The sequence below is a fragment of the Sceloporus occidentalis genome, unplaced genomic scaffold (genome assembly GCF_023333645.1).
Source record: "Sceloporus occidentalis isolate IW3139 unplaced genomic scaffold, rSceOcc1.0.p SCAF_205, whole genome shotgun sequence".
NCBI classification, from domain to species: domain Eukaryota; kingdom Metazoa; phylum Chordata; class Lepidosauria; order Squamata; family Phrynosomatidae; genus Sceloporus; species Sceloporus occidentalis.
In genome coordinates this window covers 713,049-736,726 of record NW_028317185.1, presented here as the reverse complement: position 1 = coordinate 736,726, position 23,678 = coordinate 713,049, and the positions used below count along the sequence as shown (strand labels likewise).

At 47.8% G+C, this 23,678-nt stretch overlaps 2 protein-coding genes and 1 pseudogene across 3 annotated transcripts; 1 reads left to right on the top strand and 2 right to left on the bottom strand.

Moving 5' to 3' along the window:
* Positions 1-1,855: 1,855 nt before the first annotated feature.
* Positions 1,856-3,707, bottom strand: LOC149277931 (mitochondrial import inner membrane translocase subunit Tim29 pseudogene; annotated as a pseudogene).
* A 631-nt stretch (positions 3,708-4,338) lies between these two features.
* Positions 4,339-8,322, top strand: LOC149277930 (protein YIPF1-like). Its single transcript, XM_089502564.1, has 8 exons — positions 4,339-4,369; positions 5,395-5,537; positions 5,737-5,817; positions 5,926-6,013; positions 6,370-6,486; positions 7,015-7,181; positions 7,428-7,610; positions 8,227-8,322. Exons 1-8 carry the CDS (start codon positions 4,339-4,341, stop codon positions 8,320-8,322), a joined length of 906 nt encoding a protein of 301 aa, XP_089358690.1.
* Positions 8,323-11,594: 3,272 nt separating this feature from the next.
* LOC149277929 (histone-arginine methyltransferase CARM1) lies at positions 11,595-23,103 on the bottom strand. 2 transcript variants are annotated; one of them, XM_089502549.1, is made up of 17 exons: positions 22,979-23,103; positions 18,464-18,488; positions 16,876-16,996; positions 16,392-16,498; positions 16,091-16,195; positions 15,889-15,999; positions 15,623-15,800; positions 15,151-15,241; positions 14,955-15,036; positions 14,788-14,873; positions 14,581-14,670; positions 13,734-13,871; positions 13,403-13,492; positions 13,187-13,299; positions 12,694-12,771; positions 12,236-12,304; positions 11,595-11,731 (listed from the first exon to the last, which is right to left on the bottom strand). In XM_089502549.1, the coding sequence occupies exons 1-17, from the start codon at positions 23,101-23,103 to the stop codon at positions 11,595-11,597; spliced, it is 1,746 nt and encodes a 581-aa protein (XP_089358675.1). The 2 variants fall into 2 exon arrangements, with proteins under 2 accessions (XP_089358675.1, XP_089358676.1); XM_089502550.1 differs by lacking the exon at positions 18,464-18,488 and having other exon boundaries at positions 16,876-17,001; positions 22,971-23,103.
* Between the last annotated feature and the right edge of the window lie 575 nt (positions 23,104-23,678).

The window sequence follows — 23,678 nt, the reverse complement described above, 5'->3', positions numbered from 1 at the left end:
GTTCGTGGGCTTTTTTCTACAATTAAACATTCGTTGGAAAGAAAAAAATGAGATGCACTGTTGTTTATTAGCTATGGTTTCCCAAAACATGATTTGCTTTGGCAAGCTTCCCTATTAGTCAATATATGCTGATCACACCTATCCAGTATACTTTGGCACACGCCAAATAGGTCCATACATAGTCCGTATTTGTTTTTTATTTATTTTTTGTATAAAGTCAGTAGTGTCCATTGTTCCAAGCAAAAGCAGCATTAGATGCTATTATGTGTTTGATATCTTTGCAACGAAATAAAGACCTTGAATGAATTTCTACATTTGAAGAGGAGCTACTTTAAGTACTACTATGCAGTTGTAAAATACTAATTTGGTGCTGTGTTATATATATATATATATATATATATATATATATATCCACATATATCCATATTAGAACCCCATTTTATGTATATGCTGTTAGACCAGCTCGGTTATTAGGACTGTGCCATTCTACTGTTTACCACAGGCTGTATGATACAGAGCCAGTTTGTTTGTCTAGTAGACTGCGCTAAAATAAAAGAGCGAGAACTCAGACGGCTGATCAGCAACAGCACATTTTTGAAAACAGTTTTAATCTTAACCTGCAAATTACAAGGCCTGGGGGGGCTATATACCTGCTTTGTTGTACCCTATTTATATGGCAGGTCTGGGGCATGTGTTATACATCACTAACACAAAAGGGGCAGGGGAGAGGGAGTTGCCTATATGCACAATGTATACAACCCGGAGCTTTAGAGTTTTTTTAAACGCCATAAAAATACATATAAAATAATTGAATGACCTGTCGTCCATGGCAAGGAAAGTGTTATTGGCGAAGCATAAACCGGGAGCTAAACAGAACAAAGCAATCCTGTCCAGACTTGACCAGGATAAAGAGCCTGAGATTATCAGAGATACCGTTATCTTCAAACCTCCGCAATTACCAGGTCGGACAACAGCAGGACTAAGACTTTTGTGTTTTGTGTATTTAAAATAATTAAAAAAAACGATAAAACAAGCCGCTAAAAACCCTTTAAGGGGATCTGTTGCTTTCACGGCTTTTAATAAAATTTATTAAAACTACTTAGAGCGTGTGCTTTTATTTTGCAATAAATAACTATTTGGATTTCTTATTTTTCTAAAGGGAAAACCTTCTTCTCACCCCTTCCTAACGACTGCCTGATACAATCATCAACTTACCTTTAGGTCCAGCTTCCACAGCACTGAGCGGCTCTCCTATTGAAAAGCGGAGCCCACTCTCTGCATGGAGTCTCTTCTCCTCTTAAAGTATATCTTAACGTGTGGATGCATTTAATGTTATTAATTTTCATTATCCTCTTAAAATAACACTGTATCGCCACTGCCCCCGTGCTCCTAGTTTGAACCATTCTAAACAATGTCAAATAAATAGTTTATATATAAAAATGGATTCTGGTGAAAAGTCTGGAACAATGTATGGTGACTAGACAACCTGTTTCATGCTCAAAGGCCTGGTGCTTATATCAAAGGGAACTGGAAGCACATAGTCATGGGCTCCTGAAACAAGATTGAACCTAAGCCTTGTCACTGGCTAGGCTTAGGTGTCCTGCAGAACACCAGGAACCGGGAGATTTAAATTCAAATCTAAAATAAATAAGAAGAAATGACACGAAGGGTATCTGGTCACTTCTGCAATCCCGGCTTTCAGCAGCGGAACCTATAAACAGCAATTTAGGACAAACTCAAAGCAGCAAAATAATCAATAAACCACATCAGCTACTTCCACAAAGTCATAGATATATTTTCTAGAATTCATGTATAATTTACATATGTGGCTAAACAAGTGCAAGGTCTTCCTATTCTAGTTTTCTGGATTGTCGCCTGGCATTAGAACTGGTTGATACTTGATTTGGAACAGTCTTTCGTTGTCCTGTGAGTGGAGATCATTATGCGAGATTGTTCTCATATGTTCAGGAAGGTGAACAAATTCATCTTCGTTCACATCATAGTCTTTCATCTTGGACTGCAAGAACCACCAGCGTCCAAAAAAGCCAACATCTAGAACCCGGCTGGGGAAATCGAACCAACGAGGTTGAAGGTGAGGGCAGTGTGCCGGGTAGAGGTCAACATCTGGGTCATAAGGCGCTTCATAGACAATAGAAAACAGAAGGAAGTTCAGATGACGCAGGCGGCCATGGTTTGTCAGGGTTATGAGCTTCTGCACGTGCTGGTCGGACTTTCCACTCCGTGTCCAGGGAGAAAGGAGGAGCAGAGAAGAAGAGGCTTCCAGAAGGGAGCACTGGAAGGAATCCTCCGATGGGGCCTTTGAAGAGCAAACTCCAAAGCCTGCTAAAAGGGAGATGTAAAAGGCAGCTTTCCCAGGACGTTCTTTGGCCCCTGTTACAATGTCTTTGCAGGCTTCTCCATAATCATGAATAAGGCCTTTAAACCACACAGCTGGTAAAGAGGGGAAAAAGAAAAGAATTACAAATCAGTATATTAAATACGAGTTGAGCTTCAACCTCTGAAACTTCAGAGTATACAGTTAATTGACTTAAACCGGAGAACATAAGAGGGTGTTGCAAAGGATTGTAGAACCCTGCCTGTTAACACACAACAAGAAGGGTTCTACAATCCTTTGCAACTACACATTATCCTAACAGCCTATCTACTCCACCACAGAGAAGACGACACTGCAGGAATCACCCGGTGACATCTTAGTAAGTATTTCAAACTGTGGATGGAGGGGCAGACCCCGTACCCCATACCCTTCCCCTGTCTGTATCAGCTTAGGGCAATAAAAGGGTGTATCTGCCCCTTGCAGTCACATATATACGATAAGGTGTGTTAAATTAAATACAACATGTTATATATATATATATATATATATATATAAAATTACATATTCAGTCAATGGTGCTCAACTCGACTTTTCAGAGCCACAACTATCATATACCAGCTTAAGCCGAGCCATCTCAATTAAAGCATCGTTATCTTTTTTCCCACCTGCAGCAGCAATTTTGTTTTCTTTTTACGGTAAAAATAGAGATGAGGAATTCACTACAGGATTAGTTATAGCTCGCTGGTGAGGAATCCGAAGCCAATTTGGAGTCAGGAAGTAACGTTCCCTCTTTTTTGAAGCACAAGTGGACATCGCTGTGCAGTTTTTGCCTTCTTCTGGGTTTAATCTGAAATGCTCGTGTATGTGTATAACCCACATTAATATTTATCAGGTAGAGATACACAGAAATCCTGGCCTGGTTGTGGCCTGCAGGGTCTAGGGATGAACTTTAGTAACTTATACCAGCATGAATCGGTAAGACTAGAAGCCTTAACGGGCAGCGGCCAAAACTAATACCCCATTATAGAACATTCCAAAGAGGACTGGGGCAGAAGCATTAAAGTGCAGCCCAGCCAGCAGCCACGATCGCAGCTTCATTTCAGTACCAGGTAGAACACCCTAAAGCTCTCAGCTGTGTTTTATCTATACATCGCTTTTTATAATGTATAGGTAAAACCACGCGCCCTTCAGAGTGCCATTGGTTCACTTCAAGCCCCACGTGTTCTCTTTTGCACCGGCACCTCTCACCCATTTTCCCGGTCCTGATCCGCCCCCACAGCCCGGGCTTTCTTGTCTCTACTACTGGGGGAGACCCGGCGGCTGTCCCGGAACACGACCTCCGGCACAACACCCTAACACAGCGAGCAGCCATGACTTTCCGCAACGATACAGCCACTTCCGGCTTTCACTACATCGTTAGCGCGCACGAATCATCCTCCGGCGGGAAATAGGGATTACCATCATAAAGTTCCTTTTAAATACTAAAAGTCAACCTAAAGAAATGGACAGCGAAATGTCCAATAAAGAATTTCTACAAATATAACCTAAACGTCTACAAAACAAATCAAACTCAATGGTCATGGCAGCATACACAATACACAACCTGACGCACGGATATTCCGGCGTTACCAGACACTGTTTCTAGACGGAACATTTTTGACGCGTCACTGATTATGGAAGGAACCATTGTGAAATTTGGCGCGGGGGGGGACTATCCATCTTGTTTTCCGTGTGTTGCTAATGCAGAGGCGTACAAACTGACAATCTCTAACTGTTCTCACAATTAATGATAAATCGGTTTATTTTTCCTGAAAAAGAACTCCGGTGAACAGAAGCCACGTTTCTCGAATAGTGAGCTCACACCTACTGCCGAGCAGTTGGTACCGGCCGGGTTGCGGTGACGCGGAAGCTCCACGGTGGTACCGGGGTCCGAGAGTGTGTGTGACGAAACTCAGCGTCCCGGGGAAGAAGAGGGATCCCCGACTGGTACCCTGGAGCCAGCCATGGCTTCCACGGACGAGCTCAAGTTCCAAGGTGCGAGAGTGACACGCGTGACTGTCCACAGTAACTGGCAGCGTTAAGTACACTCATGACTGACCCACTATCCACCTACCCGGGGTAGACGGAACACTCAAAACCGCCCACTCACCCTGCCCAGTCTGACACCGCACATTGACGGGTACTCTCTCCCCCTCCACCACCATACCAAATAGGACAGGTACTCTCTCCCCCTCCCCCAATACCATACCAAATAGGACAGGTACTCTCTCCCCCTCCCCCAATACCATACTAAATGGGACAGGTACTCTCTCCCCCTCCCCCAATACCATACTAAATGGGACAGGTACTCTCTCCCCCCTCCCCCAATACCATACTAAATGGGACAGGTACTCTCTCCCCCTCCACCACCATACCAAATGGGACAGGTACTCTCTCCCCCTCCCCCAACACCATACCAAATGGGACAGGTACTCTCTCCCCCAACACCATACTAAGTGGGACAGGTACTCTCTCCCCCTCCACCACCATACCAAAATGGGACATGTAACCCCCCCCTAATAGATTGTAAGCGTGTGAGAACCGGGCGCTCGTCCCTCTCTGTACCTCCTGTTTATTGATGTTGTTCGTTGACTTTCTACCTTGTTTATTTTAATGTCATTGTTTTGAATTCTTCCATCATTCTAATAGCGCTGCCGAACCTGTACAGGCGCTCTCCCCATAACACCTTCGACTTACATTACATTGTGAGTTGTGTGTGCGCAACATTCATGACCAGTACACAGGCCGAGCATGCGTGACAAAGTAATAACATGATGTGTGTAGAACACAGATGGAAGCCTCATTGTTGACACGCACGCACGCACACAGTGCCACAAGGGCAAACTCGATGTCATTCAGAGACTTGGATGTAATGTAAGGGACAGGCATATGGCTCCTGAGTCTAAGACAAGACTGACAACTTTATGTTTAAGTCTTTACAGCAGAGAGAGAATCAGACCAGAGACAGAATGGGTCTGATCTGCCGGCAGGTTCCATGCTCCAGTCTCTTGTCGTTGCAGAGTTTGATGAAGCGGCGGATCTTCTGGCTGCCGATCCAGACGCCAAAACGCAAAGTGTGAACGATGACATCCGGCCGCAGCACGCCACCCTGCACATGGAGGCAGACAGCGAGGACGAGGAGGGCAACACCGACCAGACAGAGGTGAGGAGCGGAGAGTTTATCGCTGCTCTTTTTACTCACTCATATTGTACGCAAGAAGTCTAACTACAGCCTCTTGCTGGCTCAGGATGGTGAGAGTTGTAACCCAGGAGTAGTTGCTGTACCTGCTGCCGGTGCCACCTGCTGTTTAATTTACGGTTTGTTCTTTACTTTTTCTCTCCTTCTTATGTCTTGTTTTTAGCTCCTCTCTTCCCAGAAGAAAGCGTCGAGTTTCTGGACCTTTCAGTATTACCAGGACTTTTTTGACGTAGACACGTATCAGGTAAACGGTGATCCTGGGAGGGGGTGCGGGGGCTACGCGCTTCGAGGGCGAGACTACCTTTCATTGAATGGGAAGCGCCCTTCACGTCGTTTTGTTTTCTAATCTTAGGTCCTCGACCGGATCAAAGCCTCGCTGGTGCCGCTCCCTGGTAAAAACTTTGTACGTCACCACTTAAGGAACAATCCCGACCTGTACGGTGAGTGCGGCGGCGGGGACCGGACAGCCCGACGCTCTGCGCTGTGTTCACATTAACGTTCTGTGACGTCTCATTAAAGGTGCTGTTCTGTTTAGAGGAAAAACAAACATTCATTTGATGATTTATGGTGATTTCATCAGTAACATCACAAGCATTCCCAGAAAGAATTGATCAAAGAATTTATGGGAAGTGCGGTAGAACAGCACCTTTAACTATGCTTTGTCAAGGGCCAACCCCATCATGCATCGATCAATAGGAGAGGGGAAGATTTTAATGTAGAATATGTGGGTGAATAAACTCTTCTGCCAGCTGTGCCTTCATCTCCTGTTATTAAACTACCCTTTGGCCCTCTTCAGGGCCATTTTGGATCTGTGCTACTCTGGTGATCACTGTGTCAGTCATGGGGAATTTGTCAACATTCATCCAGATATACGACCGTTCAGATTACGTCTACAGCCCGCAGTTCCACAAAGGTGAGCTTTTCCGAGTCAAGATCCACAATATTCTGCTAGGCTTACTATGAAGCTGGAACTCCCACCCGTGTCCCATAGCCCCCTCCTGTCTGTGTCACCCTGCAGTGGGAGGGACAGACTCCGTGCCCCATAGCCCCCTCCTGTCTGTGTCACCCTGCAGTGGGAGGGACAGACTCCGTGCCCCATAGCCCCCTCCTGTCTGTGGCACCCTGCGGTGGGAGGGACAGACTCCGTGCCCCATAGCCCCCTCCTGTCTGTGGCACCCTGCGGTGGGAGGGACAGACTCCGTGTCCCATAGCCACCTCCTGTCTGTCACCCTGCAGTGGGAGGGACAGACTTCGTGTCCCATAGCCCCCTCCTGTCTGTGGCACCCTGCAGTGGGAGGGACAGACTCCGTGCCCCATAGCCCCCTCCTGTCTGTGGCACCCTGCGGTGGGAGGGACAGACTCTGTGCCCCATAACCCCCTCCTGTCCGTCACCCATAGCTCCCTCTTCTTTACATAATAACCCCATACCGATCTCTTTCAGTGTCCGTGGCTGGTATAGTGATATACAGTTATGCCTGGCTGGTGCCCCTGGGCCTGTGGGGCTTTCTTCAGTGGCGGAAGGGTGTGAGCCAAACCGTGGGATCTTACAGCTTTATGGAGACCGTGTGCGTGTACGGATACTCTCTTGCCGTATACATCCCAATAACGGTGAGTATCCAGCTTGCTATAGATGAGTTACTTCTATAGCTACGCATTATAACCACCGTGTTAGGGTAACTAAGACACTGGTGGTGAAACCTATGATCTCAATGCCCAGGGACTGGACCTGGTCAGACACCGTCATGTGCACATCACATGCGCAGTAAGGGTCATTGGTTTCCAACACCTCTTCTTGTTGCTTCTACTGCCTATAAACTCTTTAAGTAAAATAACGGGTATTGCTGCTGTTTGCAGATCCTTTGCGTGGTTCCCAATGAATTATTCCGATGGATTTTGATTCTCGTGGCCGCGAGTCTCTCCGGCTTCGTCCTCCTCCTCGCCTTCTGGCCCCACATCAGCAAAGACAACAAAATAGCTTCGCTCGGCATGGTGATCGGGATGGTTTCTCTGCACGTGCTGCTGGCTGTAGGCTGCAAGGTACCGTGAAGCTTTTTCCTTAAGCCAATTCCTTAGTTCACTTTGTATGTGTTTTTTTTTTTTTTTTAATTCTTGGAATCTCTCATCACATTCAATGCCCACAAGTCCGTACGATCACAGAATATAATCGAAAGGCTGCATTTTCTGCCCTGCGCAATACATCCGGATTAAAACATTTCACGAGTAGGAGGAGGTATATCACCGCGGCTCACGCTGATCGCATTCATAACTTATTCCGCCCCTAGGCGCTCTCGCTCGGACCATTCTTTTACCCTGAAGACGCGGTAGGGTCTGTCCAGTAACGATCTGGGATGGTGCGGTGCCAACGGCTCCTGTGCTTTTTTGCAGGTGTGAAAGACGCTCCAGCGCTTTACTTATCGCTGCGGATAAATCCCTCTGCAAGTTCACGTTGCGCCCCCCCCCCCTTACAGACACAGAATCCACCTCTTTCCACAAACCCCAACTACTTGTTTTGCAGCGGTTGTGTTTGATCGATGACCACCCTGCGTCCATGTCGAATACTCACCCCCAGTAGGCTCCAGGTGGTGGTCCTATAAGAGCCCATGCGCAAAAAGCGCCCCCATTGATTTAACAAACGTCTGCTTTTATCCAACAGGTGTATTTCTTCAAGAAGTTCGAAGAGAAGGCAGCAGCGGATGTCGCGACGACGACACTTCAGAAAACCGCACACATCACCACCCACCACGCGTAACGACTGCGGTTACGACCCGAACGAAGCGGGATTTTAACACACGGCGGCAGCTCCGAGACCGCGCAAGCCTGTTCTAGGGCTCTTTAAAGGGACGTCTCACAGAGCGGCAGAAAACTTTAAACGGGAAATAATTTCGGCATGTTTAAGAAAACCAGGGTGGTTTGGTTTTTTGTGCTTATAGCGGAGATTTACTTATTGATCAGAACCAGACTAATATATTTAGCTAAATAAAAGATTTGTTTCTGCTCCAAAGGATCTGGAAATGTTTAATTTAACCCCTTCAGTCCTGAGGCAAGTTTGCCATCTTTGCGCTGTGTTGGTTCAGCGACTATTCTCTTTTCCTGTGAATAAGGAAACTACTTATTGTTTTCTTTCAATGAGAGATAGAGATTTCTTTTGGTACCATAGTTAGATGATTAGCTGAAAATTTAGAATGAGAAATTTAGTAAAAAATTTGACAAACTTTTTTTTTTTTTAAATATTTTCTCTCTTAATCTTCACAAACTTAGGTAAAGTGATGGAAAAACCCCTCCAAGTTTATCAATTCGGGTGTCCTGATCTCAGAAATACCCAGATTATATAGATTTTCCATACTTTCCCAGCACTTAAAGGGAACATACTTTAAAGGTGTACATTATTCGTAGAATTTTTATGCTTATGGCTTAACAGGATTGGGGTTGTGAACGAGGGCAGGAGGCTTATATGCAGTAGATGTTGTGTTAGGGCAATGAGATGTAAGGTTTTTTCCTTTATAGATTTTTTTTTTAAAACGGTAAAAGATCCTCTTAGGGAGCTCTTAAACATGTGAATGCCAGTGATGTCACAATGACATCACTTTTTTGTTTTGTGTTTCAGCATGTGAGAAAAGTGAGAGAGATGGTTTCTCACTCTCCTCCCCGCACCGATCACACTGTGATCTCTATGCAGGTCCCCACAGACTTGCAAAGAGATCACAGCGTCTGTGCCTCATCGAAGTGATCGGATATCCCAGCAGGGGCTATCCTGTCCTCCGATGAGGTCAGCAGTGATGCAACCCAGAAGGCGATGCTGGCTTCCGCTGTCAAGGGGGAGTCCAGGTTGTCAAACGAAGAGCAGGACGTACCGCTACGTCCATAGGGGACAGAAGGTATATTAAAAAAAAAAATATTTACAAAACGCCTTGTGTTAACCAAAAAGCCACTGCCTTCTTGCCCCCGTCCCCCAAATAACGGACAGGAGAATAAAATAAAAAAAGAGAATAACCCTCCCAACTTTATTGAAACACTACAGACAGAAGTGAGTACAGCAACTGCGTTTGCAATGGTTTCCTGCAGTTACCTCCGAAAATCCATCTTATTAACTACAGTCTACTGCCACACTCGGGACAGACAAACACAGACAAGACAGGCGGATATTGGGGTTCTGTGACAAGCATTTTAATACCCTAACGGAGGCAAACAAAAAAAAATGGGGGGGGGGGATCGTCAGGGTCAGAGGGTGTACAAAGTGTTCCAGAGCCATGTCTTCAATAACCCTTCTGGCACTGGGAGGGTTAAAGGTGAGCTCTAGTTACAAGTATACAACCTTTAAAAAAAATAAAGAATTTGGGACGGACGCTCGGGGTTAGTCTGACGCATGCGAGGATCGCTCTCGCCGCAAAAGGTCAGAGGTAGAAAGGGAAAAGGACACGGAGGGGGGGGTAACATAACGGAATCTGAGACAAACACACAGAATCTCGGGGGACAGACCGGCACAGCGGGGGGGGGGGGGGGCGGGGGGACAGGCGGGAAGGCCGCGTTCTGCTCCCCACCTGCAGCCGCCGACAGATGAGCAACGGGATTTGCCTTTTCGCTGATGAGCCTTTAAGAGATCTTCTACCTTTGCCTGTCCCAGAGCTCAAAAAAAATCCATCTTTACCGGGACAGCCGGGAACTCTCGCCTTCAAAAAAGAAAAACGGGGCCCAAAATGCCATTTAATAAAACGCCCCCGATCCGCCGCGCATTCCCTTAAAACCCACGAGGCGCGGCCCACAGGAAACATCAAGAACCCGGCTTTGTATTTCTATTCGCTTGGGGGAGAGCGTGTGTAACGGATCTTACCAATTACACACGTGTAGTGTGTCACTAACCTGCCACTAGCACTCTGTGTGTGAGTGTGAGCGATAGAGGGTTGCCCCCCCCCCACACTGAAGAGTCTATGCATTCAGAAAGTAACCGATGTGACGCTCGATACATTGTTCTAGTAGCGTTTAAGTGTATAAATACATCAAGAGGTTACATGAACATCTAAAACCACCGTATGCCAATTATCTTGTTTATTTTGTATACAGTAACCTTCCGGACCCCCCCCCCCCCCCCCCAAATCTATGTCGTTGTCGTCGTCCCACCCCAAGCAGCAGTAAAGTTTGGTTGCCAATTCATACTAGAATTTCATCAGCGCGGATCAGCCGCCTGCACGGAAACGCATTAAAAACGCAGATTTTCCCAGAACGTCAGGGAAGGCGAGAGCAGCCCGGGCCGTATCGGCCATAAACGGCGACCGTCCGAGAGTTACAGAAACAGAAGCCAGCGTAAGACGAACGTTATACGCCGCTCCGGCGAGTATCAAAAACAAAAAGCCTGGCGTCCGCCCCAGCTAGGGAAGGCTAGAGGGTACCTTAATTCCTTAAAACGCAGCACTTACTGCATGTAGAACATAATGAAGTCAATCAGACCCCCCACCTCGACCCCCTATGCAGTATCCTATTTAACCATAATACTAACGCACAGCAAATGCCCCTAGGGCCACAGAGTCCAATACGCTAATGGCGATGGTCTGAGAAAGCAATACATGATTCTGCAATTAATCAGAGACAGGCGGCACTGATTGAAGGATCCCCCCTCCCCCACTTTCTTCCATTTTTGACACAGTGAGGTTTTTTTAGTATTTTCTTTAAAAAAAAAATTGCACAAGTCCATTTTTTCAGAAAGCAAAGCATTTAGCTTTGTGTGATAGAAATGGTGGTGGTGGGGGGGTGAGGTAAGGAAGGATAAAAAGGGGGTATAGGGGGGCCGGTCAGAGCAGCAAAGGGAGGAAAAATGTCCGTGTAAAAGGTAAGGGGGGGGGGCGAATGGGAGTCTGCACCGTGGCAGGGTGATCTTTGGTGCAGGCGTCTGATGAAGACCCCGCAGCAATCGCAACGGAGGATAAAAAGTAATCACCGCTTTGTTTGGTATCCAGGTGCCGTCCGTTTGGAAAGAGGACGTGGGAGGTCAGAGCCGAGGGATGGGAAGGGGGGGAGAAACGGCCATCTTTAACTCCCATAATGCATTGTGTTGGTGGTGATTGACATGGGAGAGGCCATGGAGATAGCGGGACCACCCATGCTAAACTGGTTGCTGACTGGGTAGTGAGTGGAGTTGGTGGAGCCTGTTTGTCCTCCAGCTGAGCCTATAAGTGGAGAAAAAAGTGAAAAGTCATTGAACGAGGTCTTCATGGGTTCACAACATCTCCTTGCCTTGTACTGTACAGCCGGGAGTAACATTACTTTTTTTTTTTACATTTCTAGCAGTTTAGGGCATAAACCATACTTTGCGATACTTTCCACATCATGGGAAGCTGGAGAACATGCTGTGGGGGTCTTGAACTTCCAGCCCCTAAAGGGGTACCTTGGCTTGACGCAGAACATCGCCCCAGCCACCCCCTCCCAATGACCTGCACAGCCGTCTACCCCGCCGAGTGCCGTTTAGGCACAGTGGTCCATGCTGTATATGGGAAGATCTGACACCCCCCACCAGGTCCAAGGAGAGTAACGAGCCAGCGGAGCCGGATCATACCTCCCAACGGAAACTGCTCAGTCCAGACAAACAGCCCTTGATGAGAGAGAGAGCGACTGGAGCAAATGATATAACAAAACGGATAACCATAAAGGAAGGGGATATGGCGAGCACTCACCTTGTACAATCCCCGTACTCATGATAGATCCCATTCTCGAGTGGGTGTGATTAACGATTCCTGTGTTAGCTGTAAAGAGACGGAGGGCAGGCCGTTACAGGGAGTTCGCACACAGCTAGAGACGGCACACGAGCGCAACATGGCCTTTTAGTGACCATAAGCAGCAGGCTGTGGCAGCATTATATAATCATACATATATATTATATACACACAATTAAAACTACTACTTCAGGTTAATGTACTTGATTGGAAGAAATATGGATTTAATCAAGCCTAAATAAGTTTAGCTTCCTGCAAACTATATATTTCACCCCCCCCCCAATCTGAAAATATTTGCCAATTAAGCTTTTTGCGAGTAGCAAGATTATTGAATTTAGTGAATAAGATTACGCTATTACTGACGGATCCGAGTGTCTGCTCTTGGGGTTCTGGGTGCTGGGACGCAGCATGCAGCTCACCTAGAGGGATGAGGTTATTGTGGGTGATGCCTGAGCTTCCGGCCATAACACTGCTGAGATCATACGCCGCGGGCATTCCTGAAACAGAACCGAGGGATCGGGTCAGAGCACAGAACATGTGAGACAGAAACAACTCTAAAGCTCCTGGTACATCTACACGCTCTGAAACAGACGTTATATTCTCTGCTTTATCAGCGGTTTAAGTCCTGAACCATCCTCGGAGATGGCTTATTTTATAAAGACATGGTTTATAAGAGGTATAAGCCATTTTAACAAGTCTTTGGGAATTCATGCTGGTTTAGCGAGTCCTACTGACCATATTGTCCATCTGGTGATAAGCACGGGATCTGTGTGTATATCTGCTTGATACCCATTTGCTCCATGTACACGCACCGCGAGTATACTGGCTCATTATTTATCCCGTCACGTGCACGCACCTATACTAGCCTGCAAACGCAACAGCTTTGCCCAGATGCCTAGCGCCATCACTTACCTCCCATGCCCATTCCTGTGTTCATACCGTATGCCCCCGCTGTGCTCCACATGTTCTCAGAGGGAGAGGTGTAATGCGAGCCGGGAGGTGGGGACGGCGTGCTGCCCGTGTACCTGAAAAACATAGGAATGTTAAGGGTTAAGATGTGGCAGAATAAGCATAATGCGGATGATAGGGGGGACCTAAAGAAGGGGTTCTTCAGACGTTTAGGCTTACCTAAAGAAGGGGTTCTTCAGATCCAGCAGGTTACTTGATTTGGAACCCGTCTGTTCCACCTGAGCAACAATACTGATATCGTAACTCTGCCTGTAAAACAGAGAGGGTTTGACACAGGGTGAGAGACGGCACATTACGGAACAGATTAGTGAACGGTGAAGACATGTTTAGAATTTGGGAAGAATCACAGCAGAGAAACACAGAAGGAGAAACTGAAATGGGTGAAGAGGTGTTGCAGTGAGACTCGACAGAGGAGGATCCGGGAGCGCACGGACAGGGCTCGGGTGTAGGGACAGCAGGGTATGGATCGAGGCGCAGTGTCGTATCACACCTTTTATTAGCGATAAGCAGCACAGTCCCAGACAGGGTATCTCCAGCTTTGGTAAAGAGGGGAGACTGCAGGAGGCAACGGACCTGGTACCAGTGAGTGAGAGGCTCTGTCGGGGCCGTGGACAGCCAGACTGTCATCCTGAGAGTAGAGGAGAGAAGACGGTTTAACGGGGAGCGGTGTGTAGTAGGCCTTGTACAGCCTACTACACACCATAATAAAACACAGACACTGCAGCCACCACATGCACTTTTCATTTTGTGGTTAGCTATAGATTATATATTATATATATAAATAATCGTCAATCACACTCCCATCATGCCCAGGAAGCCAGTACATGCTGGAACCTGGGCATGATAGGAGTGCGATTACAGCCTCCCTATGCCCCCCCCATTTACACATCCATGCTATCACACACACACACTCGTTCACAAACATTGACTCATATACATTCCCTTAATCACACATACTCACTCATACACCCTCTCCCACCTTTCCTGAACTGAAGATCTCTCACTCGCAGACTTCCGCAGGGGCCCTGCTGCTTTCCTCTGTGCGAACAACTTCTCTTGACCCCCCAGGGGAAGAAGGAACGGAGCAGAGTCATGTGACATGCATTTACGTGACTCCACTGGGTTCCTGCTTCCCCTGGTCGGTACAAGAGAGACGCTGCTCGGACAGAGAAACATGCAGGTAAGCAGCAGGGCCACTGCGTACTATTATTTTAGGAGTTTAAAAATAAGGATAATGCCCTTTTCAGACGATATATTTCGCCCACTGTTATATCGGTGCATCCCTAATACAATGTACCCCAATGCCAAGCAAAGCACACAACCAACTCCCCACTCACATCGATCCGATGAAAGCCACATCAAACCAGAAGGCTAAACCGTGCACCAGGCCGGACTGAAGCATGTGGAAGGAGAAAGGGATCTCTATCCTGAGGAACAGAAAGAAGAGGATATGTCAGCATGCTTTCCATTGGCAGCAAACAGCCTAGAATGAAAATACATTGCATAGCGATGCAGAGCGTGAGTATGAGTGTACAGTTAGCTACCTGTGCAAATCGGCCTCTTTGGCATCCAAGAAATTTACGGTATACTTCACAGATTTGGCCATCAGGATTCGAATATCAAACGTGTCCTGTTAAGAAAGGGACATCTTAGTACATGGGGGGGGCAGTTATGCTATATATACTGTATGTCCTTTGTGAACCCAACATACCACTACAGGCTGTTTGAAATACTCGTCTACAGCTGCCCCACGGAGGGCAGAAAGGTCCACCCCGTGAAATGATGGCTGGTACCTGTGGAAACAAGAGAACTGATTTAAGCTCCAATAAACCAGGCTTATGGTATGGCTAAAATAAGGCCTGTGAGTGGCCTACGTTACCGAGAACGGACGGAGAGCTTGTACTCACCAGAAATTGGCTTTTGTAAACTGTTCCATGTATAGCTGCTCATCTGTGAAGGGGGCCAGGTGAACGTCCCCAATCGTGGGGAACATGTTACCTGCAGAACAAAGACAAACACTCATTCAGGACGGACAATCGCCATCAGAACAACCAAGGAAGGAATCAAAGCGTCCACGAAGGCGGTATACATGGAGAGAGAGAGAGAGATAGGAAAATGCTACCATGAACCAATTCTACTAAGCCAGATCAGTAGCATCTAAGCATAACCAAAGTTGTCCAAACAGCAACATGTAGGAAGAGGTCTAGCGTGCTTACATTTTACTGATGTGGCTTAATAAAACTGGATGACAAGCATCTGTGGTCTTCATGAGTATTCCACTGCAGATTATTTTTTTTGCTTCTTATCTCAACAAGGACGGAACACAATAATATCCTCCGGAGAACCCATCGTGTCTGGAGAGGCAGACTCAAATCATACCGCTCGGCTTGAGAAACTTCTTGGCGTGCAGGTAGCTCTCCAGCATCCTCTCGTTGAACAACATGTATCCCATGGGCTCAGAAATGATGATGTCCACCTGCTCCGGAAGAGTGACCTCCTCCACCTTCCCTGGGATGACCACGATGCGATCACTCAGATTATTGCTCTTCACCAATAGCTGCGGGGTACGAAGGTCAGAGGTCAGAACAAAAACAAAATGACAGGGGTTCACCTACACCTAAAACATGTATGTAGATGACCCTCACCTCAGCGTGCTGGGCCATGGAGCTCGCTTCCACAGCGTACACTTTCCGGGCGCCAGCCTGGACCGCGAAGAAGGAAAGGATTCCAGATCCGCAACCAACATCTAAGATGACCTAATAGTGCGTGGGGAAAAAGTCAAACTCCATGAAGCTGAAGACCGGTGAAGGACCTACTTCTGCACAGAGCATTTCGTTAGGTTCTCACCTTATCTTTGAAGTCTGTGTGATTCTGCAGGATGGCCCTCTGGTATGTGCCTGTCCTCACATAATCCTGCATCATGTTCTGTTGCTGTGACAGGTAACCATAAAACTGGGGGGCGAAAAAAACAAAACGGAAATTAGAAACGTGGACGGTGACCCCCCCCCCCCCCCCCGGCAGCCCATTCGCTGGTGCGCGGCAAAAATGAATACTTTCAACATTCTGCTACCTTTCGGTTACTGTTCTAATATTACTTTGTCCAGTTAAAAAATCCCAGCCCCTTATACTGTGCGGACCATCCGGTCACCTGGAAGTACTGCACAGCAGAGGATTCCTCCGTCCGCTCGCTGAAGACGCTCTTCTCCGTGCTTTGACATCGGCAGCCCTTGATTATGTTGTAAAACGAGCAGAAATCTTGGGGAGAAAGGAAATATTCATTATCTGCTCATAAGAATGTTCATGAGTTTACTTGGTGCGATTCTCCCCGCTATTCGCGCCGCTACCCTGGACTCCCGTCAGCGAAAAAGGAGACGGGGACGTGGATGTGGTTGGCCAAGGAGGAAGGGAGACACCGAGTGTGAGTGAGCCATGGAGTGAATGAGGGTGAGAGAATGAATTTCATCCAAACCAAAAGGGAACATTCACTGTCCGAAAACTAACGGACCGAAAAAGAAAGGAAAAATGTCTATATTTGGTCCGTGTGCACAAGTCTAGTAAACATTTAATACGATTTTATTGTATTCAGGCCCGTCATAACAAGTGCCAGGAAGGGTATTATTGTAGGCACCTACCTGCCGGGGTGGCAAACTGGACCAGGACGCTGTTGCATCCCAGAGTGACTATGAAAGACTGCTTGCCGACGCGGCTGCATTCCGTGTCCTTCGTAACGGTGCATTTAAATACGCAGACATTCTCTGCTGAGAACGAAACGAAGAAAAAAAACAGGAAAATGGTTAACGGACGGCACAATACTCCTAAACTATAAAATATAGCCAGCCCAAAACGCAAACGTCATGCAGGACATAGATAGGTTGTTGTCATAGAAACGAAGAAAGCTTCTTAAAAGGTTCCGTGCTTTGTGGGATTAAACCATTGGAGGAAATAAAACGGCGGATCTGCTACGGATAGTTTTCCCAGCATTCTAGAGCCGAGGATCAAGTGTCACAGCTCTAAAGGATAACGAATGGACCCCTAACCGCCTTAAGATTCATTGCCCCATAGGATCTGGTATTAATCGATATTACCGGAGATCCAGTCCAGAGCTCGACAATCCCCAGAAGCCGTTGATCTCTATAGGTGTAGCTCCTGGATTTGCCCAAAGTAGCCTAAAATAAACTCAACGTGTAACCGGTTTGTCATCAGGCTTCTCAGAACCGAAGATCTACAGGGTACTTTACGGCAAATAGTTACTGAGCTGCCATAAAGTCCACATGGCCCCTCTCCTTCGCTGAGCAGTTCAAAGCCACCCACCTGTGTATTCCAGCAAAGCCATTCGTTTCAATCCCAAAATTAAGTGGGGGACATGTGGGGAGGGGGGGGGGGGGTCATGAACCACAGACAAGGAAGGAAGATGGGTAAACAAACATTACCGGTATCCACAGAAAACTGGGTAGACTCGTATTTTTTCTCCTGTGACTGATAAAGCATGTTCGTTGAAACCCCCCCACACACGCGTGCAGTAAGGCTGCGAACACGCGCTCATGCATATACACAACAGCTACAAACATTACATCCATGACATTCTGACGAGAGGCTAGAATAACATTCTCGCACCCCGCCGGCTCACATCCCTCGCACCCTGCCTTCTGAATCCAAAGACGGCCTTTCATTCATACAGACAGCGACCAGCGGGGACGTTCACACCGCGCGCTACAGAGACTGCTTACGGAATTCAGATATTTATTATTGGGGACCCTGTGGACGCCCCCCCCCCCCTCTCCGATTATCACCAATCTCAGGCGCTTTAATTTCGCCATTTATGCCCCATTATTTATACCAAATATGAACAAGGTCAGAAAGTAGGATAGTAAAGTTTGATATTAGTCATGTACACGCGAAAAGACATCCAATAAGAGGCGCGAGTTACAGCGATATTAAGCAGATGCGTCCCTTACGAGCAAAAAAATACAAAAGAAAATCTCCGCCAATTCTTTCATTGAATAATCTTCTGCATCGTCACTTTAGACTTTAATCAGTCGTTGGTCTCGTCTTAGATTCAGGAGCCATATGTCTATCCCATACATGTTTAAATCCCCTCGCTTTATTACCCTCTACCACTTCTGCTGGTAAACCGCTCCACTTATCTACCACCTGCTCAGTAAAATAAAACTTCCCTACGTTACTTCTGACTCCTTTAGTTCTAAATAATAAAAAATAAACCTCTCTCCTGTACAATAAATAACAGCTGTATATGTTTGCTCTGGCTGGCAGGACTCGTAGGGTTAACACAGCCTTTAAGGGGACGTCCAACGGAAAAAGGTTTTTTTCTGTAAGCAATAAATATGATGTAAGAGTGGAATGTGACAGGACGAGCGCGGGCGGCTCGGCGCTTCTACATCATCGCTTAAAGCGATGTGACATTTATACTGAAAGCCTGCCGCGTGCGGACCCACCCGCCGAAATGTTATACGTTAGGAACAGGTACACGCTACACGCATATCACATGTACACAGCATGTCTTATGTCTACCACCTACTTGTGTGTGTGTGTGTGTGTGTGTATATATATACACACATATATATAAACACACTAACATGTACACAGAGTGTACGTAAGCACAAGGTACCTCCAGCAGCCGATGTCACGATCTGACCCCCGTCGCTACGTTAAAGAGCCCCAATGCTTGTGGTTAGGCTGCTAAGTTTCTAAAAAAAAATAAATGATCTTATCGCCATAGCAACAAAAGGAATTGTTCTACTGACCGGACCTCTTTATAGGTTGCTACGGTGACCGCTTGATCACAATAACCAAGTTCTATATCCTATTCTGGGAGTGAAGTAAATGATTGTTTTAGGGAAGAGGCTGAAGTTCTGGCGTCTCCCGAACGATTGTGCCAGCTGGGGATTCCTGAGATTTACGGGAAGGTAACGGGTCAGGAAACCAGCCAAAATTCACCCGAAATGTACACCTCGAATGCTGGTTTTAGCGTTACGGAACGCCAAATGCACGCGGTTAGAACGCATCCTCTTATTCACGATTTCAGGGAAAAGAAGGCGGGCTATCGGAGCTATCCAGGGACCGGAGTACGTCCCAGTACGTCCCAGTACGTCCCGCGGCAATGGCCTTTCAACTTAACTTGAAAACTTAGTAATTGGCTGGTTATTCTTAGTTAAGTATCTTCTTATACTGTTCTATATGCACATCTCCAAAAATAAACAAGAAATGGTTCAAAGGATACAAACATGATTATATTTCCTTTCACTTAACCCCGAAATTCACTCTTACACCCCAAAGCATCTGCGATTCCCCTATACACGCTATATATTATACACAGTGGACTTGTCCCTCCACCACATGTATGGATGTATAGTCATATTTACACACACACACACACACACACACACACACACACAAAGGGACGTCTTTAAATGACAAGTATTTATCGTTTTCATCCTGCGCGTTCAGGGCTTGGTTACCGAGTGATATCTGCCCCGGGTGCTGATCTCTGTGGGGCAGACACATCGCTCTATCGCTGATCACAAGGAGCTGCGATGAACACAAAGCCCAAATGAAGTGATTGTGCCGGAGACACAGAAGCTTACACTTCTCGGAAAATACAAACGTGTGGTGCAAAAAGTCAGGTTGCAGGGCGCCGGCACACTGTGAAAGCTGCACACAAACTCCCCACGAGCCCCCGCTTCATCCGAATACAGCGACTGGCAAAGATCACAAGTCTAAGTTCCTAGAAGTGTTACTGTTGTAAAGATCCATGTTCTGTACCCGCCCCCTGCCTGCCAGGCACCGTTCTTATTGGCTCCCAGAAAGGAGAGTCACACCTGGTTTTTGCGTACAACAAGCACTGTAAACAAACACTAACGTCCCCAGTCTGTCTGCCTTATTACTTCTACTGACATCCGTTCATCCGCGCTCCCCCCTCCGCGCCCCCGCCACAACAGCCCGCTCCCCCGTTATTCTTCCTGTCTCCCGATATGAACAACGCACTTATCCCATTCCTTTCACCCAAGTTACTCTCTTCCAGCAGACAATACCGCCCCCCCTGCACTACTCATCCCGCGATGCCGCCTCCCCCCACACTACTCATCCCGCGATGCCGCCTCCCCCCGCGCTACTCATCCCGCGATGCCGCCTCCCCCCGCGCTACTCATCCCGCGATGCCGCCTCCCCCCGCGCTACTCATCCCGCGATGCCGCCTCCCCCGCGCTACTCATCACGCGATGCCGCCGCCCCCCGCGCTACTCTCACCCCGCGATGCCGCCTCCCCCCACGCTACTCTCACCCCGCAGACAATGCCTTTTCCCCCCTTTACTCTCATCCAGCAGACAATGCCTTTTCCCCCCTTTACTCTCATCCAGCAGACAATGCCTCCTCTCCCCATTACTCTCATCCAGCAGACAATGCCTCCTCTCCCATTACTCTAATCCAGCAGATAATGCCTCCTCTCCCATTACTCTAATCCAGCAGACAATGCCTCCTCTCCCCTTTACTCTCATCCAGCAGACAATGCCTCCTCACCCCTTTCTCTCATCCAGCAGATAATGCCTCCTCTCCCATTACTCTAATCCATCAGACAATGCCTCCTCTCCCCTTTCTCTAATCCATCAGATAATGCCTCCTCTCCCATTACTCTAATCCAGCAGACAATGCCTCCTCTCCCATTACTCTAATCCAGCAGACAATGCCTCCTCTCCCATTACTCTCATCCAGCAGACAATGCCTCCTCTCCCATTACTCTCATCCAGCAGACAATGCCTCCTCTCCCATTACTCTCATCCAGCAGACAATGCCTCCTCTCCCATTACTCTCATCCAGCAGACAATGCCTCCTCTCCCATTACTCTAATCCAGCAGACAATGCCTCCTCTCCCATTACTCTAATCCAGCAGACAATGCCTCCTCTCCCATTACTCTAATCCAGCAGACAATGCCTCCACTCCCATTTACTCTCATCCAGCAGACAATGCCTCCACTCCCATTTACTCTCATCCAGCAGACAATGCCTCCACTCCCATTTACTCTCATCCAGCAGACAATGCCTCCACTCCCATTTACTCTCATCCAGCAGACAATGCCTCCACTCCCATTTACTCTCATCCAGCAGACAATGCCTCCACTCCCATTACTCTCATCCAGCAGACAATCCCTCCACTCAAATTACTCTCATCCAGCAGACAATGCCTCCTCTCCCATTACTCTAATCCAGCAGATAATGCCTCCTCTCCCATTACTCTAATCCAGCAGACAATGCCTCCTCTCCCCTTTCTCTCATCCAGCAGATAATGCCTCCTATCCCATTACTCTAATCCAGCAGACAATGCCTCCTCTCCCACTACTCTAATCCAGCAGACAATGCCTCCTCTCCCATTACTCTAATCCAGCAGACAATGCCTCCTCTCCCATTACTCTCATCCAGCAGACAATGCCTCCTCTCCCATTACTCTCATCCAGCAGACAATGCCTCCTCTCCCATTACTCTCATCCAGCAGATAATGCCTCCTCTCCCATTACTCTAATCCAGCAGACAATGCCTCCTCTCCCATTACTCTAATCCAGCAGACAATGCCTCCTCTCCCATTACTCTAATCCAGCAGACAATGCCTCCACTCCCATTTACTCTCATCCAGCAGACAATGCCTCCACTCCCATTTACTCTCATCCAGCAGACAATGCCTCCACTCCCATTTACTCTCATCCAGCAGACAATGCCTCCACTCCCATTACTCTCATCCAGCAGACAATCCCTCCACTCCCATTACTCTCATCCAGCAGACAATCCCTCCACTCCCATTACTCTCATCCAGAAGACAATGCCTCCACTCCCATTACTCTCATCCAGAAGACAATGCCTCCACTCCCATTACTCTCATCCAGAAGACAATGCCTCCACTCCCATTACTCTCATCCAGCAGACAATGCCTCTACTCCCATTACTCTAATCCAGCAGACAATGCCTCCACTCCCATTACTCTCATCCAGCAGGCAATGCCTCCACTCCCATTACTCTCATCCAGCAGGCAATGCCTCCACTCCCATTACTCTCATCCAGCAGGCAATGCCTCCACTCCCATTACTCTCATCCAGCAGGCAATGCCTCCACTCCCATTACTCTCATCCAGCAGACAATGCCTCCACTCCCATTACTCTCATCCAGCAGACAATGCCTCCACTCTCATCCAGCAGACAATGCCTCCACTCCCATTACTCTCATCCAGCAGACAATGCCTCCACTCCCATTACTCTCATCCAGCAGACAATGCCTCCACTCCCATTTCTCTCATCCAGCAGACAATGCCTCCACTCCCATTTCTCTCATCCAGCAGACAATGCCTCCACTCCCATTACTCTCATCCAGCAGACAATGCCTCCACTCCCATTACTCCAATCCAGCAGACAATGCCTCCACTCCCATTACTCTAATCCAGCAGACAATGCCCCCTCGTTTCTCTCATCCAGCAGACAATGCCTTCTCCCCTCCATTACTCTCATCCAGCAAACAATGGCTTTTCCCGATTGCGCCACTCCAGGACAATGCATTTACCCCTCAAGCCTTCCGCAGGCCGCCCACAAAGCTCGTCCCCCCGTTTCTCTCCACCCTCACACTCCACTATTGTAAGACTGATAGACTCCCCTCCCTGACGCCATAGCATCGCGCTGCCCTGACGCCCCCAGTGTAATGGAGAGCCCCCCGTCCTCCGCTCCCTCGCACATACCGTTATACAGCGCTATGTCGCCGCCTCGAACCTCCAGCCGCAGCTCTCTCTGCTCCGCATGCCGCTGAATTTCCCCATTCGCGTCCCCGATGCTGAGGAGCCGCACGCCGGGGAACACCGACACAGCCGCCATCTTTCCAGAGGCGGGCACAGCGGGCAGCATGAGGAATTATGGGAAAAAGGCGGAGTCCTGGAGGACAGGAAACAGCGACACCGTGCGGCCGGGAGGAGAATGCAGAGGATGACAGGAGCCCTAGAATACATCTTTGTGGATCCCGTCAGGTGAGATACTGCATGACGTCAGCGGATCACGTGCTCAGATACAGTGTATGACCATAAGTATTGGGACACCTAACCGTTACACCAACAGAGACTTTGGTGACATCACATTCTGAATACACGGGCATTAATATGAAGTTGGCCCCCACTTTGCAGATAACGGCTAGGAAGGATTTCCACCAGATTTTGGAGGTTTCTGTGGAATTTTTGCCCCTTCATCCAGTAGAGCGTCTGTGAGGTCAGGCGCTGATGTTGGACGAGATGCCCGGCTCGCAATATTCGTTCCGGTTCATCCCAAAGGTGTTGGATGGGGTTGAGGTCGGGGCTCTGTGCGGTCGGTCAGGTTCTTCCTCCCCAACCTCATCCATCCATGTCTTTACGGAGCTTGCTTTGTGCCCCGGCGCAGTCACGCTGGAATAGAAAAGGGTT

Excerpts from the sequence above, each read along its gene's own strand:
- LOC149277930 (XM_089502564.1), top strand. The coding sequence starts at position 4,339 with ATGGCTTCCACGGACGAGCTCAAGTTCCAAG. Across the intron at positions 7,182-7,427 it reads CCGTATACATCCCAATAACG|ATCCTTTGCGTGGTTCCCAA; the intron begins GTGAGTATCCAG and ends TGCTGTTTGCAG. Across the intron at positions 7,611-8,226 it reads TGCTGGCTGTAGGCTGCAAG|GTGTATTTCTTCAAGAAGTT; the intron begins GTACCGTGAAGC and ends TTTATCCAACAG.
- LOC149277929 (XM_089502549.1), bottom strand. The coding sequence starts at position 23,103 with ATGGCGGCTGTGTCGGTGTTCCCCGGCGTGCGGCTCCTCAGCATCGGG. Across the intron at positions 16,499-16,875 it reads CCAGTTTGCCACCCCGGCAG|ATTTCTGCTCGTTTTACAAC; the intron begins GTAGGTGCCTAC and ends TTTCTCCCCAAG. Across the intron at positions 16,196-16,391 it reads CTGCTGTGCAGTACTTCCAG|TTTTATGGTTACCTGTCACA; the intron begins GTGACCGGATGG and ends TTCGCCCCCCAG.